The sequence below is a fragment of the Neofelis nebulosa genome, chromosome 12, assembly GCF_028018385.1.
Source record: "Neofelis nebulosa isolate mNeoNeb1 chromosome 12, mNeoNeb1.pri, whole genome shotgun sequence".
In the NCBI taxonomy this organism is placed as follows: domain Eukaryota; kingdom Metazoa; phylum Chordata; class Mammalia; order Carnivora; family Felidae; genus Neofelis; species Neofelis nebulosa.
Window position 1 is genome coordinate 14,082,370 of NC_080793.1, and position 18,413 is coordinate 14,100,782.

General features: G+C 51.0%; 1 protein-coding gene across 5 annotated transcripts in view; it reads left to right on the forward strand.

Annotated features, from left to right (window-relative positions):
* Positions 1-18,413, forward strand: part of GGTA1 (glycoprotein alpha-galactosyltransferase 1 (inactive)) — a 57,838-nt gene that overhangs the window by 24,777 nt on the left and 14,648 nt on the right. For 2 of the 5 annotated variants that reach the window (XM_058694295.1, XM_058694296.1), the window contains exons 2-4: positions 4,783-4,899; positions 11,374-11,462; positions 16,101-16,136. In XM_058694295.1, coding sequence (XP_058550278.1) covers positions 11,383-11,462; positions 16,101-16,136 — 116 coding nt within the window. In that variant the 5' untranslated portion in view covers positions 4,783-4,899; positions 11,374-11,382. Of the gene's footprint in view, positions 1-4,782; positions 4,900-4,931; positions 5,099-11,373; positions 11,463-16,100; positions 16,137-18,413 lie in introns of those variants that run through there. The other 3 variants (XM_058694297.1, XM_058694298.1, XM_058694299.1) reach the window with 3 other exon arrangements.

Here is an 18,413-nt window from a genome sequence, read left to right on the forward strand (position 1 = left end):
GGGGAAGCGGGAGCTGGCGTGGGAAACAACCGTGTACACTCCAGGAGAGCTGCCTGGAGTCGGAGGCGGAGCCGGGAACGGAACCTCCCTGCCTGGCACTCCCTGGAAGCGTTGGAGAGCAGCAGCTTTGCCCACGCACATGTTTGTGGCCATCTCCTCCCTAGGTGGTGGGGGGGGTGGGCTCAGAGACGGTCAGATGGGAGTGTGGCGCCGAGCTGAGAATCCAGACGGGCTCCCCAGACTCAGCTCGCAGCCCTCACGCTGCTCTCTTGGCTGTACTGGGTCTTGTCTGGCTTTCGTGATTCCTTTTTTTTTTTTTTTTAAAGTTTATTTATTTACTTAGAGAGAGAGGGAGGGAGAGGGGCAGAGAGAAAGAGGGAGAGAGACAATCCCAAGCAGACTCTGCACCGTCAGTGCTGAGCCTGACGCGGGGCTCGAAGTCACGAAGTCATGAGATCATGACCAGAGCTGAAATCAAGAGTCAGACGTTCAACCGAATGAGCCACCCAGGCGCCCCCATGATTCCTTTTGTTCCTGGCTCCACCCCCTACCTCCTTGCGGTGCCCACCCTGGCTTCAGGGCAGTGCCTGTTAGGGACGCCCCCTTTGTCCTCTGTGCTTCCTCTGCCTCAGCACCCAGCGGACCTGCCCGCTCTTGCCTGCGTACTGACAACTCCCAAATCAGACTCCTCCCAGCCTCGCCGCTGAGCTGGTTCCAGCGGGTTCTTCGAACCCAATGCGTCTAGAACGGGGTTCACCAGTTCCCCCCACTCCCAACCTTACACACCGTTCTTTAGTAGGAACATCGTTTCACTCCGCCATTTACCCAGAACTTGCAGAGCTTTGCAACGTCAGCCAGCACCCGGAACACCAGATTCCTCGTGCAGACACTCATCCTGGGCCCGCACTGCCCACCCCAGGGTCCACGCCTGGAGGGGCATGAACGACACCCACGTCTGCCTCGCTCTCTTCACCCTACTGCTCACTGCGATTATTGCTCTCATCACTGCCTTCCATTTTTGGAATAGTTAACATTTATTGAACACACAGGTGCCCAGCGCGTGGACCAGGCATGCGTCGTAGCCTACAGGGCCGCATTGAACATGGGCTGATGTCATAGGCACTTTCACTTTGGGCCAAAACATACGGAAGTATCTGCGTATGGACTTGACATTCTGGGAGGAGAAGAACGATATTTAAAAGATAAATAAGGAACCTATGAGAAGAAGGTCATTTTAAATCCGGGAGTTGCTCACCGACAAGGCTGACACTTAAGAGAAGTTGAGGGAGAATTTACTTCATGTAATCCAAGCTCTCAAGGTGCCCTTTCCTTCATTTATCTCAGACAGCTGGTGCTTTCTTATCCTCCAGCAACTTCCACTGTCTAGGTCTCCGATCTCACCAGGACATGGGCCAGCAGCCTCCCCGTGGGTCTCCCTGGCTGGAGATTTTCCTTCTCCCACCCACCCTCGCCCTGCAGCCCAAGTAACTCTGCAGAGCAAATCAGTAACTCTCTTGCCTAATGTCATTCAAGGGTTCCCCAGAACCCTCAGATTCCTCGGTGTGGTGAGGCTCTGACTCCTGGTGGTAAGACTCTGTGTGGCCCTCCAGCTCCTTTCTCCCCACCCACCCACTCCGTCCTCCACCCTTAGGCACTCCGGATTGGAGCTTGTCAGTTTCCCAACTGCCCGTGTCCCCCAAACTTATCACCAGCCCACGCATCCTGTCTCCTTTGCTTTTGCACAAACGGAAGCACCTCTGCCTGTCCTAGGGGCACCCCTCGATCCTCCCACAGGGATGCTCTTCCACACTTATCCTGCCCCCTTTCTGAATCTTCAAACCCTCTCTCTCCTCAGCTCTGTCCCAGGAAGGTTTTCCATCCTCAGCCGGCCCCACCAGCTGGCACCCTCTCTCCATCCCTTCCCGGGCAGGCTGCTGGAGAGAGGTCCTTACACTTACTGTTTCACTCCCTCGCCTGTGGTTCATTTCATGGTGCCTGGCTACAGATATAGAAATGGAGGCACAGAGAAGTTAAGCCAGTCGCCCAGGATTGCACAGCATAGGGGGCGGAGCTAGGACTCAAAGCCAGGACTCAAAGCCACCACTCTCTACAGCCCCTCACCCACCCCACGAGGTGAGGGAGGATGATTATCCTTGACACGGAGGGAGAAACCAGCCAATTGGCTCTGTCACTTACAAGCAAGAATGTCTTTCGTGACAAATTTGGGATGAATCAAACGCTGACAACCTGCAGCCTTTTTGTTCTTTGTCAAGAATACCTCATCCTCAAGGGCAGGATCTTGACCTTCATTGTTTTTCCCAACCGGAAGTGGTCTTGGATGCAAAGCCAGGGATTCCCACACCTGGGCTTACAGCCACCTTGGCCACAACTCTGAGGCCCTGCCATCCTGCCTTGAGGTGTGGCCAGTGGACAGGTACTGAATGCTGGCCGCTAACTGATAGATTCATGGGCTGCCGGGACTGGAAGGAGCCCTAGCGACCATCGGATGATGAGATTAGCCAGCCCAGCCGGCCCGGTGGTGAGCCCTTACCCATGCAGCCTCTGGCCTCCTCTGATTAGCGCGTCCGAGGCTCATTTGCTAGGTTCTCTGCCTCTCGATTAAGGAATGACCGCAAGTGTGTGCCCCTTTGTTTTGAGGGTCTGAGCATGACTGTGTCAGGGAAGGAGGAAAACCATGTTGGATCTTTAGAAGTTAAACGTTCTGCCTTCTAGGTTTGCACACTGTGTCCAGCTGTGGTTAACCAGGCTGGAGACTCTAACTCCACCAGCCTGCTGAGTGTTCCCCCCTGGAGGCAGCTTAGGGGAGAAAGCACAGCTCCTCGGACTCGCCCGCTGTGGCCTTTGAGCAAATCACCGAGGCTCCCAGAGCCTCCTTCTGCTCCCCGACCGCTTTGTGGGTGACTCCGAGGATCACCGAGAGAGGCTGATTTTGCAAATCGTGAAGTGGGAGCCCCTTCTGACCTGTGGGAGGTGTTTGCTTGTGAAAAGGACCGGCTTATCTAAGCGTCTAGGCTCTGCTATCTTTCCCTTTCGCACTGACAATCGCCCCAGATTTCTAGATCGTGTAATGCAGCAAATCCTCCCTGGACCCGTAGGGAGGTGCTCGGTGATGCTTGGTATTTGTGGTGGGGAACACAAAAGAAGGAAAAAGTAGGGCCTGTGGCCCTCAAGCCAGGGTCAGGGGAAGACAGAATAAGGTAGATAAGGCAGTTTTCAGCAGAAAGTTTTCTGTTGGTTTCTGTTCTTAGCATTCACACAGAAAAGGCACATTTGTGATGAATTTTCACCAAGTGGACACCCCTGTGTATCCACTACCCGACTTAAGCAGCAGCATGGCCGGCCCACAGGAGCTTCTCTGGGCCCCTTCCGAATCTCAGCATCACAGACGGATTTGCCTGTTCTCGAGCTTTACATAAATGGACTCATCCAAGACTTCTTTCTCTGCACGTGACGGGTGTGAGATCCATCCTGTGGCTGCTAACAGCTACAGCTGGCTCATTCTTATTGCTGTGCCCGGAATCCCGCTCTAGGACCTTACCGATCTGCTCTGATGATCGTCTTTGGGGTTGTTTCCAGTTTTTGCTCTGCCGTGAACGTTCCGGTCTGGGTCTCTTGGTGGGCTTATGCACATTTGCCGTGGTGTCCAGACCGACAGTGCAGTGATGGGTTGCCAGGTGCACTTTTGTTCAGCTTTACTAGATTTAAGCATGTTGTTGGAACTTTAGGTGCTGAACGCTGTGGTCAAACAACTCAGGCCCCCGGAGGAGGGGCTGTGAGATTTTGTTAAGAACAGCAAGCTGCAAGTGGCTAGATGAGGCATCGCTTGGTGGGGCTCCTGGACTTTGGCCCCCTCTCCTAAGTCTGGGGTTGCCAGACTATCCTCGCGGGAGGTGAGGGGTGTGGGGCCCCTCGGGAGGGCTGGGGTTGGGGCGGGGGGCTCTTTGCGCTTCCTTTCCCCGCTTAGGCCAAAGCAGTTTGTACGCTCCATCTTGCACGGTGGGGTTCTGAGAATGACTTCCTGTGGGTTTTTTTCTTTTTCTTTTTTTTTTTTTAATAAAAGTTTTAGCTGTTTTGACGTTTGAGAAATCCACTGTTCTAAGGTCCTTTCCAGCTGGAAAATTCTATTTTAGGAGCAGGAGGTGGGTGTGGGAAGGGTTAAGCATTATTCAGCCAAAGCGCGGGGTTGGGCCTCCGTGAACTTTTAAAGTTCTTATAGCTCGGTTTTTGATGCGGGAGATCTCATAACATTCTATAAAAATAGTGTTCAAACAAAACAACTTCTGAGGTTCAAAAGATGTGGAGGAGAGGCTCAACCTTGAGGAACATTCAGGTGGCATTTCGACTAGAGTCTTGAGGACTCTCTCCTTCACCCACCCCACCCCTGCATTTTTTTTTTTTTTTTTTTTAGACCTCTCATTGGCTGTTCCTTATAGTAGTTACTTGGGGTTGTTTGGATTCAGAACAGTTCCCATTTCTGCCAAGGAGTGGGTGACGTGGGCGGCCTGTGTGTCCCTCTGAAGGGTGGTGGCCTTGCCTCCTCCAACGCCAGGCCTAGTTTGGGCCTGTAGTTTCGCTCGGGGAGGGAGGCCGGGCCGTTCGTGGGCCCAGAGAGAGACGTCTCTGCCTTGGCATGTACCTCGGAGTCAACAGGCCTGATAAACAGCCCACTTCCCGGGGCCAGCGAGGAACAAAGCCCCTGGCTGCTGCGGGACCTGTCTCCCCCCACCCCCTTCCTGAAACAGCTGTTTATTCTTTTGACAGGAGTTGGAACACAGCACTTTCCCCTTCCTCCCGGCCCTGCCTCCTTCTGCAGAGCGAAGCTCAATAGAACTTTGTTGTTCTGCCTTTTACTCTGCGGGGAGAGAAGCAGACGATGAGGTATGTCGAGATGCTGGAATGATTTACTTCTGCCTTGTCGGGGTCCATGGGGGAGTTGCGAGCAGGGTCTGGCAGGGAGGAACCTCGCTCTCCCCTGCCCCTCTTGCTGGTGCCCTCAGTAGTTCTGGAAGAAGATAAAGCCCTTCTCTCCCCCGTCTAGAAGCAGGAGCTGGTGGGATGCTGGCTCAGAGGTTTCACTGTAAGTTCTGCTTTATTTTGCTCCCCCCCCCCCACCCCCACCCCGGCAGGACCTCACGGGGCTATGGCTGGCTGGTGTGGCCACGGCCTGGGGTTTTCTCTACAGGATTCAGAGTGACAATCCGGAGGCAGGAGGGCTCTGGGCTGATGTTGAGGCAGAGCCCCCTCAGGGCAGTGCAGACACTTCGTTTACCTTATTTCTCTTGGAAAAAAACCCTTGCACAGTAACTCCAGAGCCAGGCAGTAAGGAAAAGCTGGCTGGATACAGGCTTCAGATTTCCTGGAGGGGATTCAAGAAAAGGCACCACAAGATGGACTTCAGAGAACAGGTTGTTCCGTTTGTGATGGCTGGAGCGACAATTAGCTGTGTATTTAGTCTGAGACCTGACTCTTTGTTTCCTCCGTCTGTGTTTACTCTGACCCTCATAATGGAAAACATCGCTGGAAGCAGCTTTCTACATATATATTTTTTTTCCCACAAATTGCACCATGTTTCTTCCAATGGGGAGCTCTTCCCTGTGATGCCCACCATTTTAGCAGGGGGTGCAGAGAAAGTGGCACTCCCCTCCAGAACCCCCCAGCACCACCCCCTTCCAAGAGCTGGGCCTGCGAGGCCAAGGGTCTGCTTTTCAAAGTCAGCACCGCCCCTCCCCCCAGTTCTTCTGGGTGAACGCAGTAACCTCAGTCTGTGTTAAACCTCAGTCTCCGCCACCAAAAGCCACGACTCTGGACTCTGGCCTTGACGAGGGATGAACAAGGGGGGGCGGGGGGGCAAGGAAGGCCCCAGCCAACACACAGCAGGCGCCTGCCGAGGCTCAAGCTGGTCCGGGGAAGCTAGTCCCTCAGCGAGTCTAGCCTGTGAGTGGCCAGCTTGGGGTCAGTTGTGACCCAGGCGACTCTCACGTGATAATCACGAAAGGCAAAATGAGAGGATGTGCCAGAGAGGCCCAGGTGGTTAGTCCACGGGTGAGCCTTCATGCTTATTGAGAAAAGAGTGTTCACAAGGGTGGGCACTGAAGCCCAGCTCCCGGGACCGGAATCCCATCTCCACCGAGTTATGCTGTGTGACATTGGGCACGTTACTTAACCTTTCTGAGCCTCTATTTCCCTATCTTTTTTTAAAATTTGTTTTTAATGTTTCTTTATTTTCGAGAGAGACAGACAGAGTGTGAGCAGGGGAGGGGCACAGAGAGAGGGAGACACAGAATCCGAAGCAGGCTCCAGGCTCCGAGCTGTCAGCAACAGAGCCTGACATGGGGCTTGAACCCACGGACCGCGAGATCATGACCTGAGCTGAAGTCGGACATGTAACCGACTGAGCCACCCAGGCGCCCCTCTGTTTTCCTATCTTTAAAACGGGGATGACACTAGAGTAACTTCACAGGGTAACCGTGGGGCTTAGCGAAGAGACTACTGGGAAAACATTTGGCCCGGGGCCTGGCCTAGTTCCTCTGGGGAGCGTCCAAGGGCCTGAAGTTTATTCCATTTTCAGAGCCGTCTTCAAGAAACAGAAGGCAGAGTTGCACCCACAGTATTAGGCATGGAAGTGAATACTAGGATATGAGAAGAGATACCACAGCAAATAACAAAAACTGACAAATACTTCAAACAGGAAAAGACCCAGGAAAACGACATCATAATAAAATGACATGAAAACACTATAAAAATCATTAGTAGTGCTTAGCTGTCTAATGCACCTGTCATAGTTTGGCTGCATAGTCTTGGATGGCCTCTTTGTGTTAGGATGATTCTGCAGTATCATTTTCAATAGAGACCAAAGGGGGACGAATCCGTCTGGCCTCTGGCCTGGTGAATCGACCTTCCTTCTTATCACTGAGACTTTAGAAATGTCTCTTCCAGCTTCACAACTTAGTGTTGGTGGTGCCGCATCTGTAAATCTTTCGGCTGTTTCTCACCCAGAGAACCCAGCTCTTTGATCCTAGATGGGGCAGGGGTAGGGCGCGAGGTGGCCCCTCAGCTGGGCACAGAGCGGCATGGGGTTCGAGCCCTTCCTCTTGGGACCCAAGGGGGGCGCTCCTGGGTGCCCAACAGGGCGCCTCTGGGGCAGGTTGTTACTGGGACCCAGGTGGGTGGGCAGGTAGTGGGTTCAATCCCCCGGCCCCACCTGCAGCCCCAGGGCAGGCCCCAAGGCTGGAATGATCCCCTCAGACAGCGGCAGCACTCTTTGCCTCTAGGAGGCCTTCCTGACCCACCCCCCACCCACAACAGAAGGTCAGGCCCAGGCTCGCAAGGGGGCAGGACGCCCAGGCTTCATCAGCTTCTGAGTAAGTCAGCCTCGGTGCTCAACGCGTGCGGGTTGGTGCTCCCGCCATGCTATCATCGAGTCAAGGAATCCACACGGGCCACGGCACCAGGAGCTCCCGGTGGGTCTCAGTGAACCGCCTTCGTAAACCGAGACTTCCAGCTCTCTGCTTGATTTCTCTTGCACGTCCAAGAGACGGAAAGCCCGTCGTGGGAAGTTAAGTCCACAGAACTGGTTTCACAGACGGGGAGACGGAGGCCAGAGAAACTCGTGATCCTGGGTTACAAAGCCAGCTTTGTGGAGGGGCTGGGGCTGACCCATAGGTCCTACACCTACGAACCTCCCCTTCCTCGCCTGCCCGCGGGGCAGACGCGATGAACAGCCGGGTCCCAGGCTGCAGGCAGTGGGGAGGGAGCGCTGAGGACAGTCACAGTTCGCGGTGGGGAGTGGGCTCACCCTTGACTCTTCTAGGGGACCCAGACTCCCTCAGGTACAGCACGGCTCTGCTCTAGAGCCACGCATTTTAGAAACTCTCCCATTAGAAAGCATCAGCGTCCTGATGGCTGCCAGGTGTGGAGCATTTGCTGACCACCAGGCACCACGTGCTTCGTATACACGATCTCCTTCAGTCCTTTCTAGAACCCCGGAGGAGGGTGTTTCAAGCTCCATTTTGTATATGTAATTAGGGGCTCAGACTACTCACCCAAGGCAGACATCCAGGACCGCTGACTCCAGAGTCTCAGTGCTGGTCTAGTTTCCTCCCGGGTCTGAGCGTCCCCGAGGGGGGTGTGGAGAACTCAAGTTCCGTCCAAGGTCATGAACACCCAGTTGGTGCCTGTGCCCCTCCCCTGTCCCCTTACCTGAGTTGTGTTCTTGTGCAACACTTGTCACTACCTGACCTGGATCCTTTTGAGTCTCTTGACTTCAGTGTAGTATTCCAGAAGCTACTAGGCTCGCAGAAGCAGCTTCGCAGGGAGAGGGCTTGGGTTCCCTGGGCCGGGGGAGGAATCGGAGGCAGAGAGGAGGATTTGTTAACCTGTGGGAAGGTTTGCTTTCCTCCAGCACCGCTCTCTCCCTGCCCAATTCCCGTTCTCCCGAAATAATGGCTTTTCCAGAGCTTCTGAGTGCTCTGTTATTCAGCTGAGACGTCTACCTTTTCCCCTGACACGAGATGGAGAAAACATGGTTCACCAGAATTCCTTTCAGAGAGGAATTCAGTTTGGAAGGAATACCTTGACTTAGCCCAGTTGGGGTGTAATTCTGAGATTCTCTGAAGGGTGCGTGTGTGTGTGGTTGTTGTTGGGGTGGGGGGCACAGGATGGGGTGGGTACGGAAGAATTAATTTATGGGTCACACTTCATGTGGGAGCCGTTGTGAGGGTCTCTGTCTAGGGTTGGCCCTGGGGCAGCCCGTGCCTGGGGTAGGACAGACTTAGGGAAAAATCACATGTGTGACAAGAAGGCCTGGGGAGGTTGGGGGGGGGGGGGTGATTCTGGCAGAACTGGCTAAATCTTGGGAAAGGAGGCAGCCAGGTGACCTAGACCTACACTCTCCCGTGTGAGACGCGGTGTCAGTTTTCAGCAGGTCCCAGTTCGGTGCTCTACCCCTTACACGAAGGAATGTAGAAGTCATCCCACATTTCCTGCTTGGTGGGTCAGATAGCCAACCACCAATTTTCAGAATTATACAGTTTTGAAAATTCTGAGACAGAAACATAAGAGAAGGACTTTTAGACCGTGCTGACTGCCAAATGCCTCATTTGTGTCCAGAGAGAGAAATTAAAATGTTTTAAAAGCTCTGTTGGCCACCCTGCCAACCCTTCCTTCCCTGGGGACTTGGATTCCAGATCCCAGGAAGCATGGATACACCCATTTCTAGTGGCTTGCTAAAACACGCAGTATTGGTGGTGGTGGTGGGGGCGGGGGGGGGTGGCGCCTGGGTGACTCAGTCGGTTGAGCATCCGACTCTTGGTTTCGGCTCAGGTCATGATCTCACAGGTTCATGAGTTCGAGCCCTGCATCAGGCTCTGTGCTGACAGCGACAGCGTGGAGCCAGCTTGGGATGCTCCCTCTTTCTCTCTCTCTGCCCCTCCCCTGCTCGCTCTCTCTGTCTCTCTCAGAATAAAGAAAGTTAACAAACAACAACAAAAAAAGATCCGGTATTGGCTCACCCACCTGGCCTCCAGGCGTAAGTCTCCAGCAAAACATAAGCAGGTTCAAGCGATCTCCAGAAAGATATGGGCTTCGAGAGTTGCCTCTGATGCTAGTTTCTGGAATTAAAAAGTTATGCGCATACTGGGAGAGGGGGTTGGGAGGTGTGTCTGATTTGGGCGCTGCCCAGCGTGTCGGTATTCTCCACGCCGGGAGTCGGGGTGTTTCTCGGTTTAGCGTTCAGTGTTTCTTCCACCGGGAAGCAGTTGGTGTTGGATCCTCAGCAGGTGGCATTGATAAAGCTCGGGATGCAACGTTGTCACCTCCTCCGCACACACAGGGTATTGTAGCAGGACTGTAATAGGGCCCTGGGCTCGATCGGAGAAACTCCGGGTGCCTCCCGCTTCCCAGGAGCTCTTAATCAGGCTGTGGCGCCAAACAGATGGATAAACCGTTACAGTCCCCGATCTGCATTTATTTGCACCTCGTTGTTTAACACGTTCTTACTCCTTTTCCTCATATACGTTTTGAGCTCTTACCGAGTACCAGGCACCGTGCTGCCCCATTGGAGCCTCCCAACAGCCCATTTTATGGACACCGGTAACCAGGACTAGCATTTTGGGGCGCATGTATATAGCGTGAGGCGCAATGTGAAGCATTTTGTGGACGTTACCTCTTGCAGTCATCACCACTTCCGTCCCCGTTTTAGAGATGAAGGAACCAATTCAGTTAGCGATCCACAATCCCTTTTCTGAAACTCTGGGGCTAGGTATGTTGGAATTCAGAATTTTGGGGGGCGCAGATAATACATCGTGTATTATGTAACGCCCATAATTGTGTATTATGCTGCACGACGTAATGAAATCCATCAATATTTCTGCAAAGAAACATGTAAACAGCATCACTAAGTGGGATAAAGATTATAAATAGCCTCATATCAGTTAGGATCTTGGTGCCAATTAAATTATAAAAAGGCCTTTGGTCCTCGGAGCTTTCTGGAGCTGTGGAGGAGGACCCGAGGACCTGTCCCATGTTCAAGATCCCCCAGCTCTGTGTGTATGAGGGCTGGCACCCAAATCCACCCTTCTCTGGGAGTGAAGACATCTCATCATTATGACGGGTGGGCACAGTCCCGATCTAGATCTGTTTGCTTCCAAGTGTGGGACTTGCCTTGCACCTCTCGTCCTTTTGCCTTCTGTCTTCATCCCTTGGGAAGCTTTAGTCACCTCCCCAGCAAGGTCTTCCTTCACCGTCCAAATTAAAGTACTTTGCAACCTGTCGTTCCCCACCTGGCACCCAGCCCCTCTCCAACCATGACTTCATGCAGCAATCAAGACATATTTAAGTACCTACTATGCACCGATTGATTGATTGATTGATTGATTGATTGATTGTGGGTGTGGTGGGGAAAAGCCGGATGGGGCTGAGAATGGGAGAGCCTAGACTTTAAGGGACCAGGGCTGTCTTCCCCTCCGAGGATGGGGCCTGTGGTCAGTATGTCAACGGCAGCAGAGCCAGGGAAAGGATGGTTTCCCATAATCTGGGTCAGGAGGCAGCGAGGGTCCATGGGAACGGTTTCTAGCTACACCCTCGCCCACCCACATCCATGGCGGACCCGGATCAGTTGCAATACCTTCCCTCTCAGCACCAGAGTGACCTTAGCCCCCTTCCCACCCGGGCGGCCCTGCCAACTCATTGAATTACTACTTTGCCATTGAGCTAGCTAATGGCACTCCTTCGTGCTAGCTAAATATTTATGAGCTTTTCCTCTCTGAAGGTGGCAGCCTTTCTTAGAAAACCATACCTCACTTTGTGTTTATTTAATCTGCTTTTTCCTTTCTCCTTTTTTTTTTGTCTCCCCAGGAGAAAATAATGAATGTCAAAGGAAAAGTGATTCTGTCAATGCTGGTTGTCTCGACTGTAATTGTTGTGTTTTGGGAATATATCAACAGGTAATTGTGGAGTGTGACACCCACCTTGGACTTGAGTCTCCTCGTGTCAGCCACGTGACCAGGTTGAAATTAAAACTGAGATTAACAATGGAGATTCCACCCTTCCTGTATCCCTGAGCCCTGGACTATATTTAAAATCATTAGATCGACAAGTACCTTCTGGCTAATTAATCCCCTTCCTTCCTGTCACATTCCTAATGTCTTGACTTTTGTACCTTTGCCGTTCTGGGTGGGTTATATGCAGAAACAGCGAGGCCATCCTAAGCCCAAATGTAACTTTCATTATTGGTATGACGAGCTGTGGAAATTACCTTCGGAAATTTCAGACAGGAATGCCATGAGAAATCCACCCCACATCTTGCAATTCTAAGATATTTTCAGAGTTTGAAAGGCATAACTTAAGTTGTTGACTTTCGCTATACGATACACTCTGAGTGGCTGGTGATTCATTTGTGCCTGGCTAACAGGCTTGGGTGTCTTGTTTTGTTTTGTTTTGTTTTGTTGTAACTCTGGAAAGCAAAATGAATGAAACACTTCTGAGTTTTCAAATGCATCAGTGGATTCCCCCCCAAATATGCGTGCTTCTGTGCTTTTGGAAAATCCAGTGTCTCAGAGATTCCAGCTGGAGAGGCTCCTGACAGAAAGCAGTCTGTGCAAACAGCTACAAAAATGCATGATCCCTTTGACTTAGGAGGCACTTTATCCAAGAAGTCCACAACACAACTCTGGGCGGGGGAGCTGTCCTGACACCACTAATATTTTCATGATGAAGTCCTTCAGTAGCCCCGAAGTTAAAGGTGACGGCCTGGATTGACAGTTAAATTCCTTCTGCTCTTAAAGCTTAAGCCTGCAGGACCATCTTGGCTACTAAAAAAGGGATCTGTACCTTTAAGTACATCAGCAGAAGGAAGACTCCAGAGCGTGGGAGCTGTTACTCCCGGGAGTGCAGAGTAGATCTAACCCCTTCTGGAGCATTATTCTGTTTCATTCTGAACAACTCATTTTAACAAAATCGAGACAAGCTAGGGTGTGGTCAGGTTCAAGGAGTCTACAAACCACGTCTGTCTTTTGAATTGAGGAAACTGGACGTACTTAGTCCTGAGGCAAGGTAATTCAGAGTCAGGTGCAGGGACCCTGGGATCCCTTGGGTACTTGAGGGCAGAGGAAATGTCTTGTCTGGAGTCTGGAGCTGGGCTGCCTGGAACTGGCTCTGTGACACCATTCACCTCCTCTGTGGCCTTGGGCAAGTTACTCAGCAACTCTGTTCCTCAGTTTCCCTCTCTTTAAAAATGAGGGGATAATAATAGTACCTGCTTCATAGGTACCTCATTGGGAGGATTCAGTAAGTTATTGTATATAAAACATTTAGGGCAATGCCTGGGAGTTAATAAGCACTTAGTGAATGCTGACTGTCATCCTCTCCCTCCTCCTTCTCCTCCTCCTCTCCCTCCTCCTTCTTCTCCTCCTTCTCCTCCTCCTCCTCTCCCTCCTCCTCCTCCTTCTCCTCCTCCTCTCCCTCCTCCTCCTCCTCTCCCTCCTCCTTCTTTTCCTCCTTCTCCTCCTCTCCCTCCTCCTCCTCCTCTCCCTCCTCCTTCTTTTCCTCCTTCTCCTCCTCTCCCTCCTCCTCCTCCTCTCCCTCCTCCTTCTTTTCCTCCTTCTCCTCCTCTCCCTCCTCCTCCTCCTCTCCCTCCTCCTTCTTTTCCTCCTTCTCCTCCTCTCCCTCCTCCTCCTCCTCCTCTCCCTCCTCCTTCTTTTCCTCCTTCTCCTCCTCTCCCTCCTCCTTCTTTTCCTCCTTCTCCTCCTCTCCCTCCTCCTCCTCCTCCTCCTCCTCCTCCTTCTCTTCATCCTTCTTCTCCTCTTTCTTCTTCTCCTCCTCCTCCTCCTTCTCTTTCTCCTCCTCCTCCTCCTCCTCCTCCTCTTCCTCCTCCTCTTCCTCCTCCTCTTCCTCCTCTTCCTCTGCTCCAGAGGGCAGAACAAGACAGGGGGGTTTGACAAGTAGGAGGAAGAGCTCTAGTGGTTGGAAGAATCCAACTGAAGAACAAACAGTCTTTGGAGTCCCTGCCCTGAGTTGATTGAGATCCTTGTGCTGATAACCTACAAGCTCTGAATGCTTGATTGTTTAAGCTTGGTGTTTGGAATCTCAGCCAGAGTCGTACTTCCATATTTTGGGGGGTTCACAAAATTAAAAGATGGGAGCCAAAGGCCCCAGTGTGCATGTTGGCACTGACCTCCGATAACGAGGGTGATTTTGCAGTGCCGGGCACTCTCCACACGGTAGCTGGAGCGGGTTCTGGCCGCTCTCTGGGGCCATGGTTTGGCACCCAGACTCCGGGCACGCATTTTTCAACGTGAGGAATCTACTGAATGTTTGCAAGAGGCATAAAAGGCAGCAGATCCTGTGGCACCTTGTGAATTGGCCATGTGATGGCCTGAGGTGAGCTGAGGGCACTAGCCTTAGACAGGTGGACAGCACCGAGCTAAAAAGGATTTCAAAATAACTAAATGGAGCCCATCAACCGATTAGGATACAAGTGCAAGTCCTACCCTCAGGGGGTTATGATCTAGACGGAGCAAGAAGATAGGCATATAAATAACCAACGGTAGAAGAGGAAGACTGTCAGGGTAGAGAAAAGGAACTGTCAGAGTTAAGGAGACTAAGATTATGTTTGGCTTTGGAGGGGGATCTACTGTTTGCACTTATGTACAACTGTTTCTTGAGCACCTACTATGTGCCAGGCTAGGATCGTATCAAGAAAGGCACAGAAGAGATGGCATGTGAGCCCTGAAGGATGAATATGTTATTGCTGTGACCACTGAGATGTGGAAGGATTCTGGGAGAGGAGGGGACGAAGGACAGGTTAGTAAAGAGACGTGACAAGGTCGCAAAGCTGAATCTAGAAGCTAGTGCCCTGAGTGCCAGGATGGCCATCTGAGCAATGGGTGGCAGCAGACCCTCCCCCTCTTCCTCTCCGTTCCCCTCCCCCTTCCACTTCTTGTAGGACCTGGAGTCTGATCCCCCAGGTTCAAATACTGGCTCTACTCCTCACCAGCAGTAGGACCTTGGGCAAATCGCTTAATGCTTCTGTGCGTCAGCTTCCGCCTCTGTAGGATGAGAAGATTGGATCGTGAGGTTTCGATGAGCTGATCTATGTCAGTTGCTTAGAAGGGTACCCGGCTAAGGGTTAGCTCTGATGGATATTGTCAGAATCAGTATAGGAACAAGAAATTTTCGAGCGTGGTCCTTGAGTCTTGGGCTCAGAGGAGAAACCATAGGTGGTGACAAAGCGTGCATTTTATTCCTACAAGGAGATGCAGGACCCCACCCCCCCACGCCCCGCCATGAGGAGAAGGCAGGAGGAGGGGATAAGAGACTACAGAGTGTGAAACAACTGTGAGCCACTTTTTTTTTTTCAGGGTCGAGAAAACTGGGGCCAGGCAGGAATTGAGCCACGGCAGGTGCCTGAGCTCAAGTGTAGAACTCTTCCTACCAGGCTGTACCCCCATTTATTCACAGGGAGGAGAAGGGGGCACAAGGCTTAGCTCTGGGGCACAGCTTCCCTGCACAGAGCAGTGGAGTGATGCCATATGACAAGTCCTGCCACTCTACCTCCCAAAATGCCTCTCAAGTCCTTCTCTCCATCTGGTTGGCCGCCTTGCTTTGTGCCTGGGCGACAGCCATCACCTCCGAACGGGTCACCCACATTCACTCCTCACCCCTGCCATCTCATCTCCAGTGACCTTCTTCAGTTGCCTGCAAGACCCTGTCCCTCCCCTGCTCAAAACCCTTCCAGGGCAGAATCCCCAGTAGGCCCCAGCAAGGTCTGGCTTCCGGTGACTTCTCTGCCACTTTCTTGCACATTTAAATGCCTCCTTTTTTCCTCACCGTCTTTGTGTATCTTTTCACTCTTGTCTGGAACACTCTTCCCACATCCCCTTCACCTGGACTCCATTTATCCTTCAGATCTCAGCTCAAACATTCCCACCTCCTCCAGGAAGCCTTCCAGGTCTTCCTGTTAACTGCTTGGAGTACATATGCTTTTTTTTTTTTTTTTCAATAGCTTGGAGTTTGAGGTCGTGTAGCCGTGTGATTGCCTGAATAGGGTCTGCCTTCCCTGCTAGCTTGAGTGTAGCACAAGGATACATGGACATAGGTCTTGTGTCTGTCTTAGCCAGTGCTGTGTGCCCAGTACTCGGCACGTAATTATGCTCAGCAAGTATCTGCTGAATGAGTGGAGATGGCTCAACGGAGGAGTCATGTATTCCCTGGCCCAGGCTTGTAGGTCCCTACAGACCAACTCACTGCCTCCACTAGCTTCAGACATGGAACCCCTCCCTCAGTGAAGCCACCTCTAGCCAATGGAGACGTGTCACCTTTTTCTTATTTTTTTTTATGAAGATTTGAGATACTCCAGTAACCTCTTTCCCACCCCTTGCTCTGAACAACCCTGAAGGGACTGCCACTGAAAATACCCAGTCCCTCGATACCTTTGGCTGTACCTCAAAGACAAGTAGAAACCTAGGAGTAGACAAAACCCAGGCTCTCAGCTCAGCCCGGGGCATCAATGGTAATGATTGCAAAATAGCTTTTCTCGGAATTAAAAGTAACATGATATGTTTTTATTTCTCATTTGCTTTCAGCCCCGAAGGCTCTTTCTTGTGGATATATCACTCAAAGTAAGTGCTTTGAATTCTAGAGATGTATGGGATGCCTCCCGTGTCCACCCTGGCACCCCCTACAGCCCGTTTTTAGCACCGCGGCAAGTAGGGGAGCTCCGGTCAAGGGCAGAGGGGAAGGGTGGTTTCCCAGGGATCTGAACCACATGCCTCCCATTCCCTAGGCAGGCCTTTATACAAGAACTGTGACTTGTATATTGCCCTTGATTCTCATCATGGGTTTAAGTGGTGTCATTTGGAGAACATTCTGCCTTGCTGATGAAAAGAATCAGGATAGATATTTTTCATTATGCTGCCCAGTATGTGTTCTATAAAGACCCTTGCAAGAAATTCCTTTGAGACAAAGGACCAGGAAAGAAGTTAAGGTCTCCTGATGAACTAGTATTTATTATTATTATCATTATTATTATTGCCAAAGGCAGTGAGAACTATGTAAGCCTTCTTTTTTTTTTTTTTTTTTTTTTTGGGGGGGAGAGAGAGAGAGAGAGAGAGAGAGAGGGTATAAGTGAGAGGCAGGAAGAGAATCCCACAGTACGATGTGAGGGGCAGAGAGAGAATCCCAGGAAGGGCAGGGAGAAGAGAGAGAGAGAAAGAGAGAGAGATTGAAGGAGAAGTGGGGCTCACCTGAAGCGGGGCTCGAGCATACCCGATGCGGGACTCGAACTCATGAACCGTGAGATCATGACCTGAGTCGAAGTCAGATGCTTAACGACTGAGCCATTCAGAGCCCAAGCCTTCATTTCTCGATCTTTGGCTTGGCTGCCAGGAAGCTCAGAGCAAAGTCTTGTGCTTAACTGCTTATACTTTCGTCAGCCTTCATTTCTGATATAATTTATTCTCTGGTGTTAAATCCTGGCTTTTGCGCTTACATTCTATGGGATCTTAGCAATTTGCCCAACCCCACTCGGCCCAATTCTCAGCTATAAAATGAACATAAAGATGAAACCTTTACTCTCCCGAGTAGTTGGGGGTGACCAGGCTCATATGAAAATACCTACACGAATAATTAAATATTTCCCTTTCTGTTCCCTTTTGTTTATTAAGTCTTCTGTTGTCTCCCTGCATATGGTGACCACTCCTTTTTAATAGTCAACCATCTGAGACCCCTCCTGAAAGTAGATGAGCTTTAAAACAGGTTTCTTTCTTTTTTTTTTTAATGTTTATTTATTTTGGGGTGGGGAGGGGCAGAGAGAGAGGGAGACACAGGGTCCGAAGCAGGCTCCAGGCTCCGAGCTGTCAGCACAGAGCCCGTCGCGGGCCTCGAACTCACGAACCGCGAGACTATGACCTGAGCTTAACTGACTGAGCCACCCAGGTGCCCCTAAAACATGTTTCTTAATATTATTAAGCCTGTTCGTGGCTCTCTGTCTTATTTGTCCAACCACAGGCCACTGCACCCCTGCCTTCCCCCTCTTTCCCCTTCTCCAGAAAGTCCCCTCCCTGGAGAGACTCTCACAATGAGAGAGTCTGGAAATTTCCACATGTGGGTGGTGAGGGTGGCTTCTGATTACAGTTTCCTGAGTTTCTGCTTCAGAGACCCTCAGATTTCCTGAGGCTGTCACTGCTGACCTTTGTAGCAACTTGAATTCTAGTTTAGCAAAAGAGATCATTCTTGGAAATATACACTGGTCTTTTTTTTTTTTTTTTTTTTTTTAATTAAGATCACAACTTTTTACAGCAATTTTCAACTTTGATAAAGCTCTTTGATGTATGCTATTTCGTTTATGTTTCAAAGCCACCTCCATGTTCGGTTTATTATCACTGTGATTGTCACCTTCCTTATTATGATCACATATCTGACTTTTCAGAGGAAAAAAACCAAGATTCAGTGAGGGAAAATGTCCGTCACAATTACACCACTAGTTAGTGGCAGACCCATGTCCCAGGCTTATGTATCAGTGTTCCCCGACTTGTTATTTCCTCTTGCCTCCTCTCTCCCTGCCGGGGCTCCCTGGATGAGCTGAGCACCAGGGGCTGCACCACGGAGGAGAGGTCCAGGCGGTATTGGGGTATCTTTCCCTCATTCAGCTAGAGCAGCTTGACTTCTTTTCTTCTTCTTTTTTTTTTTTAGTGTTTATTTTAATTCCAGTTAGTTAACAGACAGCGTTATATTTGTTTCAGGTGTACAATATAGTGATTCAACACTTCCATTCATCACCCGGTAGAGAATAGCTTCACTTCTGTTTTATGAACTGAAGTTCTGTTTTCTGAACTGAAAGAAAGAGAGAGAGAGAGAAACCAACCAACAAACAAACAAAAGAGAGAAAAGAAGAAAGA